This window comes from Myodes glareolus, chromosome 2 (assembly GCF_982192425.1).
Source record: "Myodes glareolus chromosome 2, mMyoGla1.1, whole genome shotgun sequence".
Lineage (NCBI taxonomy): Eukaryota > Metazoa > Chordata > Mammalia > Rodentia > Cricetidae > Myodes > Myodes glareolus.
The window spans coordinates 104,125,035-104,143,153 of NC_142027.1; the positions used below are offsets into that span (position 1 = coordinate 104,125,035).

At 46.2% G+C, this 18,119-nt stretch overlaps 1 protein-coding gene across 6 annotated transcripts in view; it reads left to right on the forward strand.

Moving 5' to 3' along the window:
* Card11 (caspase recruitment domain family member 11) overlaps positions 1-18,119 on the forward strand; it is a 127,157-nt gene that overhangs the window by 65,034 nt on the left and 44,004 nt on the right. For all 6 annotated transcript variants that reach the window (XM_087903327.1, XM_087903323.1, XM_087903326.1 and 3 more), the window contains one exon: positions 8,120-8,253. In XM_087903327.1, the coding sequence (XP_087759453.1) occupies positions 8,247-8,253 (7 nt within the window). In that variant the 5' untranslated portion in view covers positions 8,120-8,246. The remainder of the gene's footprint in view (positions 1-8,119; positions 8,254-18,119) is intronic.

Sequence of the window (18,119 nt, forward strand, 5' to 3'; positions counted from 1 at the left end):
AGACAACTTGTAAGTGTAAACAGAGACTGCATGTCCATTCCTGGCCACCAGACCCGAATAATCACACAGAAACTATATTAATTACAGCACTGTTTGGCCGACGACCCAGGTGTATTTCTAGCTAGCTCTTATATCTTAAGTTAACCCATTTCTATTAATCTGTGTTTCACCACAAGGCTGTGGCTTACCGGTAAAGACTCTGGGTGTCTTTCCCCTTTGGGAGCTACATGGCATCTCTCTGACTCTGCCTACTCTAGATAGATAGATAGATAGATAGATAGATAGATAGATAGATAGATAGATAGATAGAGATAGAGATAGAGATAGAGATAGAGATAGAGATAGAGATAGAGATATCTTCCAGCCTGGCTATATTCTGCCCTACCATAGGCTGAGACAGCTATATTCATTAACCAACAAGAGCAACACATATACAGAAGGACATCCCACATCATGTGAGAGTCAGTTCTCTCCTTCTGCCATGTAGGTCCCAGGGATCAAATTCAAGTCTTCAGGTTTCGGGGCAAAGTGCCTTTATCTTCGAGTCATTTATCAGCCCTGCTTGACTGGATTCAGAGCATGGAAACAAAACTCTGGGTGTGTCTGTGAGGGATTTTTCTAGATTGGTTTAATGAAGGAAGTCTCACCATATTTGTGGGTAGCATCACCCCTTAAGTTGGGGTCCTGGGCTGAGTAAAAAGGGAGTGAATGAGCTGAGCACCAGCATTTGTCTGTCTGTTTCCTGACTGTGGATGCCGTGTGACCAGCCACCTCACACACATGCTGCCAAGATGGACAGTGGTACCTCAGACAGTGAAGCAAAACAATCCCCCAACCCCAAAGCTGCTTGTTGAGGATTTGATCACAGCAACAGGCAAGAGGTTAAGACACCCTCCATGCTTCCTACAGAAGGGTCCTCCCATCTTAATTGAAACCAAGTAGAGATATTTTAATCTACCAATCCTTGATCCTCTGCCACTGTCCCCTAACATAGACATCCATAGCCTCCTGAGGGTTGTAGCTTGTTGTGAGTAGTCCAGGCATCCTGGTGCTTAGGGAGCTGCCGGGGATAGTGGGCTATGCTTTCGGCTGGATGAAGTTAAAAACTCTGGCTGTGATGCAGATGAGGACATGGGTGCCCACAGACTAAGGAGAGCTGATGAGAGAAGGAATGGAGTCCAGTGGGCCTTATGGAGCATAGATGGAGAAGCTACGTTTTCTGTTTCTGAACAGTCAAGGACATGTTGAGGACCTGAGAAAGAATTCGAGCAGGTGGGTGTGATGAACGGTTGGGCTGATGCCCATAGACAGGGATCCAAGAATTGAACTGCAGATGGCCAAGCACTTGACAGTGGTGGAGTCTGTCAATTCCCGTTTCCTAGGTAACACTTATATCCTGTCCTGCTAACCTCTCAGAATTGCCTCTTTAATTTCTTCCCTACAGCACTTTTGATGTGGGTAGCATTTAGTCTTTCCCAATGGCTCGCTGTTGTGCCTTAGTGGTAAAATGTATCCTGTAGTCATGTGTGTCAGAACACTTGGTACCCGGCAGATGGTGCTGTCACGGAGCAGGTGTCAGGGGGTGGTTATAGGTTTTAAGACTGTCAGTCCCAATCCACTTCCATCCTCTTTCTACTTCCTGATCTATGGGAAGGTAAGGAAACAGCCTCACACTCCTGCCACCCTACCTTCCCCACCTTGATGCACTGCGTTCCCTCAAACTGTAAGCCAACACCAACCCTTCCTCCTTTAAGCTGCTTCTCACAAGGTATCTGGTCACAGCAATACCCACTGTGTTGTCGTCGGTGAACAAAAGGCACAAGAGCAGAAAGATGGGGCAGGTTGCTTGATCTTAGGGACCAGGAATGTGTGACTGAAAGAAATGTAGGTAAAAGCTATGGCTCTTACTAATCATGTACACCTGTTATGGGTATATTCAGCCGCACATAATAGGAACATAATCTGACTATGTATCTTCTAGAGCTTTTGTTTTTGTCATAATGAAAAACACACCCTGAGCTCCAGGATGCCACCAGTGGCCCAAGGCTCTTATAGTTTCCTTAAAGTATGGCTGTGTCTTCATAGTCACAAAGTAGCTCCTCTGCTTTCAAATGTCATATCCACATTCCAGATAGAAAGAAAAGTTAAAGGCTCTTCCCGTCTGTTTCTACCCCCTTTATGGAGTTTTCCTAGCTGAGTACGATGGCACATATTTGTAAAACCGACATTTTAAAAGTTGAAACAAAGGCATCATGAATTTGAGGATAGCCTAGGCTTCCTAGCAGGCTCTGTCTCCAAAAAAAAACTAAAAGAAACAGTGGGAAGGATGGTAGAGGAGGAGGAAGAGAGGATAAGGGAGTGAAGGGGGGAAGATCATCCCCAGATGTCTTGCGCAGGAAGTTCCACTCAGCCATAACTGAGTCAGACAGTCACAGCTAGCTGCAAGGGAAGCTGGGACCACAGTTTCTGAATGAGTTCAGTTAATGCCACAGACAAACTTGAAGATCCGTTAGCAAGTAAGAGAGGATGGATATGTTTGGCAGCTGGCAGTGCCTGCCACTCCACTGTGAGTTTAAAATGATAATTGCTGCTTTCAAAATATGTATCCATGAAGCTGTTCTGATTGCTGTACACATGTTAATTGATGGGAAACATTATCCTGTCAATATTTCGGTTGAGCGATCTTAGATAAGATAGACAAAAGTTAGCAAGGTAACTGGGAAGTGAGGGGGAGTCACGCAGGGAGAGATTTCCAGCTGCCTCTGTAAGTGCCCTGTTTGCAAGGATGATGGGAATTATTTGGGGCAGGAGGTGGGCTTTGAAGGGTGATCCACTTGCATAATGCTTTCCTCTCAGGGATATAAACACTATGTGCACTGGGAATCTGGGTACAGACCAATGTATCTGTGGTTCTTCCCTTCAGCAATAGATCATCCTTTAAAAAATCATTCCCCCTCCTTTTTTTTTTTTTTTTGACAGGCGTTCTTTCAATTAAGTGAGGGTTTCTCTGGAATAATTAAACCCTGTGTATCAGGCCGCTCACTCCAATCACCCACAAAAATCAATTAAGAGACATGCATTTATCTCACTGACTGCTGACCCACATCTGATCCCAAGGCTTTTGTGCTGGAATAACCCTTGGAGAGAAGAAGCAGGGGTTCTGCCTGTACGACACTGCTCCTCCAGGTTAGAGAGATGGCTCCGCAGTTAAGAGCATGTGCTGACGGCTCTTGCAGAGGACCCTGATTCAGCTCCCAGCACCCACATCCATTCACAACTGATGTGAACCTTTTCTTAGGGAACTCCAAGAGGATCTGCTCCAGCAGAACAAGCAAATAAAACAACAGGGAGGAAGATGGGGGCTCGGGAGGAAAGGAGTGGCCATTAGGGAAAGAAGCCAAAACTTCAACAGAATCAGGAAGGCTGCCCAGGCACAGCTCTGGGAGATAAGCTGCCCTCTTCTGGCCACCATAGGTAGCTGTGCATGCACACAAACACACAGCACACACACACACACACACACACACACACACACACACACTAAATCTAAAAAACCCAAATCCTTTCTGAAAGGCCTGGAGTTTTCTGGACTTGAGAGACTAGAAATCTTACTGTTTATCTCATTCAAGATGAGGTATTTGTTGCAGTAACTCAACTTACAAATGCTTATTGATGATGCATTAAGAGGAAAGTCCTGTGCTATGTTCTGCTGGAAACGCAGACATCTCTGTGCCTCCGATAGGATATGCTCCAACAGGGCAAACGAACAAAGCAATGAGAGGAAAATGGGTGCTCCAGAGGCCAGTAATGTCACTGGAGAAATCAGCCAAGAAGGTCCCAGTCCTAGTAAGGCGGCTGGGAGCAGCTGGTCGAAAGTGCAGCATGGTCAGCATAGGACTGTGGGCTCAGCCCTCATTATCTAATGATATGATGATTGATGATGCCTTAAAACAAATCCATCAATAAGCTCTGTTTGCAAACACGCCACCCCCAACACTTAGCCTTCCCTCCAGCATCTCATTACGTCATACTTGTAAGTGTTAGCTTAGTTGGTGCTTAGGTGAATGTTGTGGCTCATAAGCCAAGTTCTATGTTGTGATTGTTCTTTGGGGGCATGGGGGTTGCTGACATCAACAATTTCTCTTTTTTCCATCTATTTGGGGTTTTTAAAATATAGTTATTTTTTTCTCATTTGGCTCTCAGGTTTTTCAATTGCCCGAGTATGAAATATAACACATAACTGTTCCGTATTTCCCCCTAGCAGCCTAGCAGCCTGTGCCTGGGCAGCCTTCCTGACTCTGCTGAAATTTTGCCTGCTTTCCCCAATGGTCACCCCTTGCCTCTCAAGCCCCCATTTCCCTCCCTGTTGTTTCATTTATTCCTTCTGCTGGAGCGGATGCTCTAGGAGCTGCCTACAAAAAGGCACACAGAAAGTAGAGTTCCCAACTTCGTGAAAATAAGTCAGTGTGCCCTAGTTAGCCTTAACAATCACATCACACGACCGAGAATCACCTTTGAAAACCAAGTGTCGACTGAGCAATGGTATTTGTCAGGTTGGTCTGTGATGTGTTTTCTTGATTGCCTTAACTGATGTAGAAAGACACAGCCCACTGCGGGCGGCATCATCCCCTAGTAGTCCTGAGCTATACAAGAGATGTAGCCAGGAGCAAGCCAGCAAGCAGCATCCCTGCATGGTTTCTGCTTCCAGTTCCTACTGTACATCCAGCCCTGACTGCCCTCAAGGATAGACTATGATCTGGAGTTGTGAGCCAAATAAACTCCCTCCTCGCCAAGTTGTTTTTGTGATGCTGTTTGTCACAGCAACAAACAGGGAACCAAAACATCCATCTTGTTTTCATATATGAGAAACAGTTTGGGTATTCAAAATTTTAAAATATTTTCTTTAAAAAATTGGTGAAGCCCTTGCCCCACCATGTCTCAGCTTCCAGAATTGATATCCAGAGGTGTGACATGCCACACTTTCTTCCCCTCAGCAGGGTACCTGAATTTTTTCTTCTGGGAGGTTCTAGGATCTTCTCTCAATTGCTGGTGATGGAAATCTCAAAATGGCATAATGAGGAAAACATGTTCCACCGGTTGTTGCAGTAAACATTCTAGAGGTCCTTTAAATGGGGGAGGCTTATGCTCATACATTCTGAGAAATCTCTAGAATTCTTCCTTGGTAAACCCATCCTTTGGCTTATTTTCCATCCTCGATGGTTACTAAAATGGAGACACAAGCTATGCTCCCTTTCCAGAATTTGTGTCCATTGTTAGAACGCTGCATTAACCTCTATTTTCTTATCTTCCTTCAATTTTTCCTGAGTCTGACTCTCTCTGTAGCCTGACTGGTCTTTAACTCATGGCACTCCTCTGCCTCAGCCTGCCTGGGTCTGGGATTACAAACCTGTACTAAGGAAGCCTGGTCAAATAGTTGTCCATTTTTAAGTTTTCCTCTTATTTGATTCACTGTTCCCTTTTTACAGGTGCCTTTTATCAGTTTGTGTCTTGGACTATTTCTAATATAGAGATTTTATATCAAGTAATCCTTGGGGCTCTCTCTATTCTGCTTAGGTGGGAGGCAACAAAATACAAGTGTTATGAATTTGGTCTGTGATCTGATGACCTTCCCTGTGTACCAGCCCTACTCGGTCATCTGAGAACTTGGTTTAAGTCTGGCCTGAGCTTATATAGAATCAAGGCCATCGCAAGGAATTTTGTGTGCATAATTTCTAGTCATAACCCTTTTTAAAAAATTAAACCCTTTGCAACGAGCTCCAGAGACTGTATATTAGCAGAGCGGAATCAGAGAGAGCCAGATCCACATTCTCCCTCATACCATGTAATCAGCTTTCATTTCCTTGGCACTAAGAAGGCCAAGGTGACAATGTACCATCACTCCGCAAGTACTTCAGCTGTCTTTCTCAGTGTTGTGGGCCAAACTCCTGACAGGAAGCGACTCAAGGAAGCAATGGCTTCTCTTGGCTCACCGTTCAGGTTTTGCAGTTCATTGGGGTCAGGAAGCCATGATGGTGGAACAGCTCCTGAACGTGGCAATCTGCAGATCAGAATTTGGGGAGAGGAGAATGCCAGCTTCTACATCGATTTCTCCTTTTCCCTCTCTTTGTTTAGCTCATGGCCCCAGTCCGTGAGATGGTGCCACACACACTCAGTGTGGCCTTCCTTCCCCCATCAACTAATCCTCCCTGTGCTGCTCTCAGGAACTTGCCTAGAAGCTTGCATCTCTAGAGTTCTGTGTTCCCCAGTCCTGTCAGGTGACAGCTTAAATTAACCTTTGCAGACACTGACATGTAAGGAGCAGTCTCTAAGTATTAGGAGTGGCAATTTCCATCACTGAGTATGCCTGGAAGTCAATATCAAAAGCAATCAAGAAATCAATTTATCAAAAGAGAGTTTTAAAACTTCCCCTGGCTTTGGGGCCAAGTTCTCAAAGGCTGGAATCAAACTTCAAAGACCCAAACCTTAGCCTCCCTGTTGGCAGCCCTGTGCCTCAGTTTCCCCAATTGACATTGATATGGCAGAAAGGTAGGAAAACAAGGAAGGACGATTATACAAAATCCCCAAACTGTTTTCTCTTTCTTACAGTTAAAAATTTTTCTTATAACTAAAAATAAATCACTGAAAACCTCTTCTGTAAGTCCAGAAAGAAATGTGTGTCCTCTGAAGAAAAGGCGTGTGTAGGGCCTGAGGATGGGGACCTGTGTTGCGCCCCAGAACCCACGTAAACATTTGGGCATAGTGGTTGGTGTGTACTTGTAATCTCAGTGCTGGGTAAGCAAGACAGGCAGATCCCTGGGACTCACTCACAAGGCCACCAAGCCTAACCAGTGAGACCCAGGCCACTGATATACCCTACTTCAAAAGCGAAGCTAGTCAGCTCCTAAGAAATAGTGCTCTAGGTTGACCTCTGGCCTCCATACTCACAGACACATACACGTATGCACACATGAACATACACACACATACACAAATTGTGTGGAAGAGTGCCAATTCATTTTCTCACTGGCCTGTGGCTTCCTCATCGTTCATGAGATATTCTGATCTCGGGTCATCTCATCACTAACCACAGCCCAGGGCAGTCAGGTGTCTGCTCCTATCCCAGCTGCACAGCAGAGGGACGATGGAGGGACCAAGGAGGTCCTGTCCTCAAGAGATGCTAGGTCCTGCCACATCCCATAGCCAAAGATCTCTGATAGCTCATCCCAAACTGCCAGATACTGGCAGGAACAGCTTCAGACATCCAGGGAGAACCAATGTCACCAGTGATTAATGTTCAAGGCTCAAACTAAGCAAGCTCCTAATTATATCTCAATGCCCCGTGGTCCTTGTCACTTGAAAGAAGAAAGGACACAGGGCAGTAGCCCGAGGCCCCCTGGGGTTCTAGGACCCTATCAGAGCAGGCATTCATCCTCTCCTCTCTGGCTTTGAACCCCACCTTTCCTTCCCTTTTCTGAACCTATCCTCCCAGAAGGAAAGCTGAGCTTACTCCTCCCACACACAAAAAAAAAGAAAAAGAAAAAGAAAGAAAGAAAAAGAAAAAGAAAAAGAAAAAGAAAGAAAGAAAGAAAGAAAAAAAAACCCACAGCCCCCGCTGGGTTCCTAGCATGACTGAGCCCAAGGTCAGCAATGCCCATGCCAGTCACCATGAGAAACACCACCTTTGGGAAATTACAGAACGTGTGCACCGTGGCAGGTTCCTGACCACGTCCACGGCAGGCTGGAGGACAAAGATGTAATTCATAGTGAAGGGAAGTCTTATGGGTCAATAGGAAGCTCACTGCCCAGGACCTAATGAATTTGTAGCTGAGTAGAACTTCTCCATTCTGCAGGCTGTTTGAATATCTTCCACACATGCCACAAGAGACCCCAGGGCCACCACCTGCCCATCTCTCCATCCCCTCAGGCCTCAGTATGTGTGGCCAATGGATTTCTAGAGCCAACCTCCTGCAACGTGTGATGTGCTACACTTGACACCGTCCCCCAGAGGGATGGCACCCGGGGTTCCATTTCCCAGCAGAGAACCTTTTAGGTTCCGGAATGTTTTCCTTCCTCTCTTGTCTTCACCCTCGCTCCAGTTTGACAACCTTTCTCTTTTCAGATTCTGGTCATATCCGCTCCAGTTCCAGCGACGGACTGGCCCAAAGAGGGACACCACAGAGCCAGGAAGTGTGACTATCAGATCTGGATAACAGTTCCACGGCTCTTGTTTACAGAGCACCGACCATATGCCAGGTACCAGTCTATCTCTATATCAAAATGCTAAGACGTGGAGTGATAAGTTGATTTCCTGTTCCTTAGCAAAATGCCCGACAAAGTCAGCTTAAGGAATAAAGGGTTTATAGTGGCTCATGGTTGGAGGACACAGTCCATCACAGTGGCTGCAGTCAGGAAGCAGAGACAGGCGAATGTTGGTCCTCAGCTCGATTTCCCCTCCTTTCTATTCAGTTAAGAATCCCAGCCCCATTTCCCCTCCTTTCTATTCAGTTACGAATCCCAGCCCCCGGGATGCGGATGCCCACACTTAGGGTGTCCTCCCCTCTTAATTAGCCTCCAGATAACCTCTCATGGGTGTTCCCAGGGGCTTGTCTCCTAAGTGATTCTAGATCCTGTCAAGTTGACAGTTAATATCAGCCATCAGACAGAGGTGATCTAAGACTTCACATAGAGGAGAATAAAAAGTCCAAGCCTGGGATCAATTAAAGGAAGTCCACCTTGCCCGGCATGTGGTTTGTGAGGAGGCTGACGGGAAGCAACCTACAGAAGTCTTTGCAGGTCCAAATCAAAGATCTTCTTTTAATTTTTATTGGTATGTATGTTTTCATGTGGGGTGTGTGTGTGTGTGTGTGTGTGTGTATCATTGCATATGTATACGGATATTTGTGGAGGTCAGAGGACAATTTCGGTGTTGGTCCTCAATCACCTTCCGTCTCTTCTTTGAGATGGCATTCTCACTGGCCTGGAACTTCACCCCTTAGTCTAGGCTGGCTAGCCTCGGGCTTCCAAGGTCCCTCCTGCTTCTGCCCCCACCTCACAGATTACAGATCTGTGCTGCCACACCCAGATTTTCATAGAGATTCTGGGGATCTCAGCTCGGGTCCTCGGGCTTGCAAGGCAAGCCCTTTATGGACTGAACCACCTCCCCAATTCCCAAGGCATTTCTTAAAGGCAGATCACTGTGTAGCCCAGGCCTCTCCAATGCTAAGATCACAAGTCTGGTGCCACACCTGGTTAAGGTCAGTATTTAAATGTTTATTATAACAATGAGAGGAAGCCACATGATAAAAATTGTGCATGAAAGAGGCTGGCAGCAGGCAGTGGTGGCACACACGTTTAATCCTAGCATTTAGAAGACAGAGACAGGCGGACCTCTGAGTTCAAGGCCAGCCTAGTCTAAAAAGGGAGTTCTAGGACAGCTAAAGCTACACAGAGAGACCTTAGCAAAAGAAAGAAAGAAACAGAGAGAGAGAGAGAGAGAGAGAGAGAGAGAGAGAGGGAGGAAAGGGAGGGAGGAAAGGAAGGAAGGAAGGAAGGAAGGAAGGAAGGAAGGAAGGAAGGAAGGAAGGAAGGAAGGAAGGAAGGAAGGAAGGGAGAAAAGGAGAGGCAGTCTGAAGCTAGGCAGCTACTATGATCCATCCCCATAGGCTGTGAAAATGCAATCTCTGTATATCAGAGGGGGAATGTGGAGGTAGGATTCTTTCAAAGAAATTTAACACACAAGCTTAACAAACCTCACTGTGGTGGTCCCAAGTGAAGAGGATGGGTCAGACTCAGGAACAGTATTTACAGAGGAAAATAAACTCGAACTAGAGCCTGTGAGCCTGTGATGTTTGATTCTTTTGAGACTGATCCATACTCCTTGTCTGTAAACTATTTTGTACATACTAAAAACGTATATATAATATGCATACGCGGCAACAACAACATAAATAACACACTTACTGTGTCACCAACTGTGATCTGGAGCTGCATCCATGATGGCCACTGAACCACATCTGCCTGGCTCTTCCTCTCAGGAGGAGCCACCATTCTGATTCTTCCTTATTTGGGAGACAGAATATTGAGGATGGAACACAGGATCTCATGCATGTAACAGTAGGTGGTGATTCACCACTGACCGCACCCCAGACCCTCACTGGGGGATTCTAGGCAGGGGATCTACCACTAATTAATATCCACAACCCCTTTTTAATTTTTTTTTATTTTGAAACATGGACTCTCTAAGTTGCCCAGACTCACCCTGAACTAATTGTGTAGTCCAGGCATGCTTTTGGCTTGTGATTTTCCTGCCTCAGACTCCTGACTAGCTAGGATCTCAGGCATGAAACACCAGGCCTGGCTTAAACGGAACGATTTCTGTGTAGGTTCAAACATGATACCAGGAACACTGTGCCACTTCCGTAGGTTTTGTGATTTCCTTTCTGCGGGCCTCAGTACGCTACTAGGGCACAGTCTTGTGGCTTTGTGTGTCAGTGACTGACTCTCACTGTGGAACTCTGAGCCCCCACAGGGGAGGAACCATGGCACTCACTGGATCTTATGAGCTATTTGTCTTTTCTGAGCATCTCGTGATCTGTGGTGGCTGGGCTACATGTGACACAGGATGTCCGTGGTGTGCCAGTTCCCATGGCATCACAGGTCTGTGATAACTTTGTCTCTGAGGCTGGAGGTCCCCATCACGTCTGCTTGAGGAGGAAGGTTTCACCCTAGTCAGTTCCTACATTGCTGACTGCCCCGCCATGCACAGGGCACCTCAGGAAGCGTCTGTGCATTGCTGACTACCCTGCCATGCACAGGGCACCTCAGGAAGCATCTCTGCATTGCTGACTGCCCTGGCCAAGCACAGGGGACCTCAGGAAGCATCTCTGCATTGCTGACTGCCCTGGCCAAGCACAGGGCACCTCAGGAAGCACCTCTGCATTGCTGACTGCCCCGCCATGCACAGGGCACCTCAGGAAGCATCTCTGCATTGCTGACTGCCCTGCTGTGCACAGGGCACCTCAGGAAGTGTCGCTATGGCACTAAGCGCCCCATAAATGGTTTCACAGATGCTGTGTCTCTGAAGGGCAGGAAGCCATGCTTTCTGACTCCATCCTACTCAGCCCCCAAGATGTAAGATCTTAACCCTGGGCTTGCAGCTCTCTCCTAAGCAGGTCTTTGCACAGTTTGCACATTTGTAGTTCACGGGTTTGGGCTGTGCATCACAGAGGGCTGACTTCGCGTGGCTCAGGGCAACAAGGCACCCACTTACAGATGAAGGGGCCTGGGGGAAAGGAAGAGAAAATGACAGAGACACGACTTCAGGTTGATTAAGTCAGTGTGTCCTGATTTCTCCTTTGTTGTTGCTGTTGTGATTAAATACCCTGGCAAAGGCAGCTTAGGGTAGAGGGGTTTGTTTTAACTCTCAGTTCCAAGTTATGCCCCCCCCATTGCGGAAGAAACAAAACTGGAGCTTGAAGAAGCTGGGCACATCACATCTTCAGTCAAGACACAGAAGAATGCTGCATGTTTAGTGTTCGTTTTAATTTCTCTACTCACTTAGAGTCCAGGATCTCGTCCCAGGGGATGGTATGGCCCACAGTCAGCTGGGTCTTCAATCCGACCAATTCCCTCATAGGCATGTCCACAGGCCAACCTGGTCTAGACAATCCCTCAATGGGACTCTTCCCAAGTGGTTCTAAAGTTGTATTCACAGCTAAAACCAACCATTGTAGTCAATGACCATGGAGAAACTGAGAACAGGGAAGGGCAGGCAGAGATCGGTCATTGGATACTGAGCTTCTATTAGACAGATACAAGATGCTCTAGCATGCTCTTGCACAGTTGAATGACTACAGAGAACTGTTCTGTGTGTCTCAGAAGGCCAAAAGAGTGTCTTGGGAGATGTCTCAGTGGCTAAAGCATTTGGTGCATAAACGTGAGAACCTAAGGTCAGATCCCTAGAACCCATATAAGTGTTAGATGGGTGTAAAGGCCCGTTTACAATTCCAGAACTCAGGAAGTAGAGACAAGGGATTCCAGGCCAAGCTGGGCAAGCCCTGGATTTAGAAATTGTACATGGTGGAGAACAATTGAGAAAGACACCCGACATCGACTGGCTTACACATGCACATACATCTGTGCATATATGCAAACACACATATACTCACACCACACATACACACACAAAATACGGCTTGTAAGTCTATGATGTGACATTGCTGTCTACGCCAACAACAATGTATCGTATGGGCACTGAAACCTTAATTTCTGTCCACTTCAATCCAGTTTTGGCTCATCTCAGACAATGGATATTTTTACTCAAGCCTCCCGTTGTACAGAACAAACTCCCAGTAAACTAGATTAATAGGGAGGCCAGTGAAGGCCTCTAGCAAGGACCAGACACTGCGCACGATGACCAGAAACAATGAGTGTCCGAGGTTTAAAGGGAAAGGACCTAAGCCATACATCAGGAGAGGAGACCCCAGGCCCCTCACCCCTTCTCTACTGCCAGAGCTGCAACATCCCTGGGCTTCTACTTTCCCATGGTCCAGCTGGAAGTTGCATAATTACCTCAGGGCCATCTTCTGGTCCAGTTCCCTACGTACACACACACACACACACACACACACAAACATACACACACAAACATATACACCACAAAACTCAGGCCCTGGAAATTGATGGGACCATCTTCCTTAAGTCAGTGGATGACCAGGAAGACTTGTTTGGCATTAACAAGGTGTTGGGGCAGTAGCTTTCAGAAAAGACGTGGTTGAGAGTAGATACTAAGGGAACAAACCACCCCGGACTTTTGTCTCTGCTAATTTTTCACAAATAAGGAGACATGAAGTACACGTCCCTGACTGACCAAGGGGTTGGAGAAGAACTCTCCAAGTAAGTTGCATCAGTGCATTGGAAGTTAGGTGTATCAGTGAAACCACAGCATCCCAGAAAATGTGGGATGCAACCAAAGCAGAGCTCTGAGGAAGAACCATAGCCCTGCACGCCTGAACTTGGAGGGAAGAAAATCCCAGATTAGTGAGCAGAAGAAAGAAACGATAAAGACAAGAACTGAGACAAAGATGCGAGATGACAGGGAGTGGAGAGCGCCCCTGCATCCTGGAGTCAGGACTCAGGGTGGCTGGATTTTGCTGTTGTTTGGTTGGGTGGTGTGGTGTGTGTGTGTGTGTGTGTGTGTGTGTGTGTGTGTGTGTGTGTGTGTGTTTGTATGCACAAATGTTTTCAGGTGCATGAATAGGACAACTTGACAACTTCAGTTAACATCAGGGATGTTGTCCTCCTCCTTTGAGACAAGGTCTCATTGAACCTGGAGCTCACCACTTCAGCCCTAGGGATCTTCCTGACTCCACTTCCCCAGCACTGGGATTATAGCCCACACCTCTGATCTTTTGTGGGTTCTGGGGATCGAACTCAGGTCCTCATGCTCGTACAACAAGCACTGTACCCACTGAGCCATCCCACCAGGACTTGGGATGACTCTTTCAACAAACCTTCAGCTACAATGAGAAAAGAAAGAAAAGACGATTCCAATTACTAGAATCAGAACTAGAAGGGGTGTTATAGCTGACTTTACAGAGATAAGAACAATTGGGAAAAAAGCCATGAGCAACGGTCACCAATAAACAGGACAACTTGAGGGAGACAAATTCCTAGAATGACACAGATGACCATAACTAGCTCAAGAAAAACAGAGCATATGAACTGACCCGTGGCAAATGAAAGGAGAGATCCCATTTCAGGGGAAATGACTCCATCAAGAAAATGCTTAGCACACTCGTTTGAGGACCTGAGTTTAATGCCCAGAAGCCATGTTAGAAAAAATAAAATAAACAGCTGTTGCAGTGACACACACCTGTAATCTCAGAGCTGGGAGGGAGGCATGGGGACCTCTGGGGCTCTCTGGCTAGCCATCCTAGCTCACTTGGAAGGTTCTCAGCCAGAGAGAGATTCTGTCTCAAAATAAGGTGGGTGGTACATGAGGGACAATACCTAAGGCTGACCTCTGGCTTCCACACATGCACACACGCACACACACGCACACACACACAGAGAGAGAGAGAGAGAGAGAGAGAGAGAGAGAGAGAGGCCTATGCTCTCATGTCTTTAGTTGTAAGTTTGACTGAGCAAGTGGAATTTTAATACCTATTCTCCAAAATTCTTCCAAACAGTTGAATGAGAAAGAAGACTTCCTAAGACATTCCCATCCGTCCAGAATGAGCCTGAGCTCAGAACCAGGCATCACAGGGAAAGAAAACCACAGAAGAATAACTCTGATGAGTACAGATGCAGACATCCTTTTTATTTTAAACCTAGGAAATTGAATCACATAGTGTGTGTGTGTGTGTGTGTGTGTGTGTGAGAGAGAGAGAGAGAGAGAGAGAGAGAGAGAGAGAGAGAGGGAGGGAGAAAGAGAGAGAGAGAGAGAGGGAGAGAGAGGGGGAGAGAGAGAGGGAGGGAGGGAGGGAGGGAGAGAGAGAGAGACAGAGGGAGAGAGAGGGGGAGAGAGAGGGAGAGAGAGAGGGAGAGAGAGAGAGAGAGGGAGAGAGAGAGAGAGAGAGAGGGAGAGAGAGGGGGAGAGAGAGGGAGGGAGAGAGAGAGGGAGAGAGAGAGAGGGAGAGAGAGAGAGAGAGAGGGAGAGAGAGAGGGGGAGAGAGAGGGAGAGAGAGGGAGAGAGGGAGAGGGGGAGAGAGAAAGTAAATGGGATTCATCCTTGGGGTACAAGGTTTAATTAACAGCTGAAAATCAGTTCATGGAATACGCCACGTTGACAGAATCTTAAAAGCCACATGATCATCTCAATAGATACAGGAAAGTCTGATTTAACAAAATCAGAATCGATGAGCCATTAATGACAACAACAGTCAACAAGCCAGGAATGTGAGGAAAATTCTTGAGTCTAATAAATGGCATCTATTAGAGAGTGGGGGGAGGCTGGAGAGATGGCTTAATGGTTAAGAGCACTGGCTGCTCTTCCAGAGGACCCAGGTTCAATGCCCAACACCCACATTGCAGCTCACAACTGCTTGTAGCTTCAGCTCCCTGGGAGCTGACACCTTTATACCAATGCACATAAAATAAATTTAAAATAAAGAAAGAGAGAGTTGGGAGGGAGGGAGGGAGGGAGGGAGGGAGGGAGGGAGGGAGGGAGGGAGGGAGGAAGGAAGGGAGGAGGAGAGAGAGAGAGAGAATCCCATTCTTCCTCTTCTGTGTGCTTAGGTGCTAAGCAGAGCTATTGGGTATCAAGGAGAAAGGAAGGACAAAAAAGCTGCAGGATGGTGGGGGCAGAGGCAGGGTGCTTGTCTAGAACCTCCTAGTGAAGACTGGAGATATGAATCAGCAGTTAAGTACCTGACGAGAATCCTCCAGTGAGGGGCTGGGGGCATGACTCTGTAGTAGAGTTCTTAGCTAGAAAACTCAAGGCCCTGAGTTCAATCCTCAGCACCACAAAACCATATTCACTAGCACATATGCACCCACATACACACACACATGAATTATCCAGATTAGAAAGTATCTGATCGTACATAATCTTACACACAGATAATCATAAAACCCCTACTAAGGAACTACTCAAACTAATAAATGATTTCAAATGGCGTGAGCTTTCTAACAGTCAGAGCCCCCTAACCCCCAATTGTGCCACTCTGAGGACTGTGTCTTTGCATACAGATTTTTGAGTGGTATTCAACACCCACACTGTAACATTCCCTGCAAACTATAAAACATCGTTGGATAAAATTAAAGATTTAAAGTCAACACATGAAAATCAATTGTGTATTTGTACACCATCAATGAACATTCCTCAAGTAAAGTTAAGAAAGTAAAACCCATTTGTAATCATTGAAAGAATAAAAGCATGTAGGAGTAAATTTAACAAAAGAAATGCAAGATTTACTTGCTGTATTGGTGAGGTTTCTGACATTGTAATGAAATTCCCTGATACATGATACTTTGGAAGTAAAAGCGAGTCACACTCCTGAAGAGTCTTTTCCAAGATCAGGAGGCACTCTGGTTTTGGCCTCTAGTGAGGACAACACATTATGATGAAGGAGAATGTCAAGTCAAAAAGAACAGAGAGAGAAGGAGGAAGGGAGAAAGGGAGGGAGGGAAGGGGGGAGGGAGGGAAAGAGACGGGGAGATAGATGGTTTTCCTATGAACCTAGTAACAGACCTTTGGGTGATATTTGACACCCAAACTGTATCATATACTACCAATTATAAACCATTGCTGAAAAAAATTAAAAAAGGTGTAGATACAGGGAAAACCATCCATGTTCGTGGGTCAGGAGACTCAGGCTTGTTGAACAGCATCAGCCCCGAGTTGCTCTTCATATTCAGGGGGTGCATTATCAGAATACCAGCCTAGCTTTTTGCAGAAATTAACAGGTAAGGGCCTGGGGATATGGCTCCATTCCACACAAGTCAATTTCCATCAGGCACAGCAGTGCACATCTTTAACACCAGCACTAGGGAGGCAGAGAGAGGAGAATTCCTGGAGCTCACTGGCCAAACAGCCTACCAAACTGATGAGCTCTGCGTTCACTGGGAAACTCTTTCAAAATCTAAGTGGAGAGAGATTGAGAAAGGCACTAAACATCAGCTTCAGGCTACACATGCACACACACACACACACACACACACACACACGAGCACACACATGCGTACACACAATACACACACATCCAAAGAAACTAATGGATCCTAAAACTGTAAGGGCACCTAATAGCCAAACCTATGTTTAAAGAAAAGAAAGGATTGAAAAACTCCTATTTCCCAAAGTCAATGCCTACTCCAAATCTACATGAAGCTAATGGTGTAGCGCTAGCATGAAAGTGTAAATCAGTGCAATGGAATTAAGAGCCCAGGAGCAAGCACTAGAATTAACCAGCTTATTTTCAGAGTATCAGGTCACTCAGTAGGGGAAGATTAGATTTTTCACCAGATCATTCTTGGACAACTAGATATCTACACATGCAGTCATACACACATACTCAAACTTAGAGTTTTCATCTAGAAGGAGGAAGAAGAAGGAGAAAGAAAGAAGGAAGGGAAGGAGGGAGGAAAGAAATAAAGAGGGAGAAAGAGAAAGAAGGAAAGGAAGGAAGGAAGGAAGGAAGGAAGGAAGGAAGGAAGGAAGGAAGAGACAGAGAGAGAGAAGAAGAAATGCAGTGGGTCTTTTGTGGCTTGAATGTGAAATGTTCCCATAGGGCTCATGAGTTTAGACACATGGCCCCAGCTGGTAGTGCTGTCTGGAAGGCTGTAGAACATTTAGGAAGCGCAGCCCTGAGAGAAAGTGGTAACTGGAGATGAGTCTTGAGACTTTAAGTCTGGCCTCACTTCCTGCTCATTCTTTCCCTCCTGACTGCGGATGTAACATGACCAGCTGGCCTCTGCTCCTCCCGCCATGCCTCCCCACCATGATGGAATGATCCCCGCCAAGTGCAAGCCAGAACAAATCCTTTCCCCCTGATGTTGATTTGTCAGAGTATTTATCACAAGAGCAGGACCAGGTCCTTACCTCACACCCTAAACAAAACTTAATGAGATGGATCACAAGCCTTGATATAAAAGCTGAAATGTAAAACTGCAACAAAAAATAGTCTTCATTGATTTGCTGTTAGACAAAGGCTGTTTTATACATGCTGAAATACAAAATGAAAATGTTCAACAAATCGGACTACATCAGAACGTAAAGGTTATGGGCCAGAGACGCAACTCAGCAGGTAAAGGCACTGCCACCATGTCTGACAACCTGAGTTCAATCTCAAGGACCACATGGTGGAAATAGAACCAACTTCCCCACGTTGTCCTCTGACCTCCCTGTGCATGTCCTGGTACACACTCACCCACTGTACATACACACAAAACCTGTAATTTTACAAAAGAATTAAAAGCGTGTGCACCGAACAGTCTTATAGACAGAGAAGATAATTGATAGACCAGGAGAAATACAGTCTTGCACGCAGGGTTCTTGAGGAACCCCTGCAAGTCAGTGATAAACAGAAAGAGACCCAATCTTAGAGTGGATTGAGGGTCCGAGTAGATATTTCTCTACACAAATGACCAACACGCGTGTGAAAAGGCATTCCGCACCATTA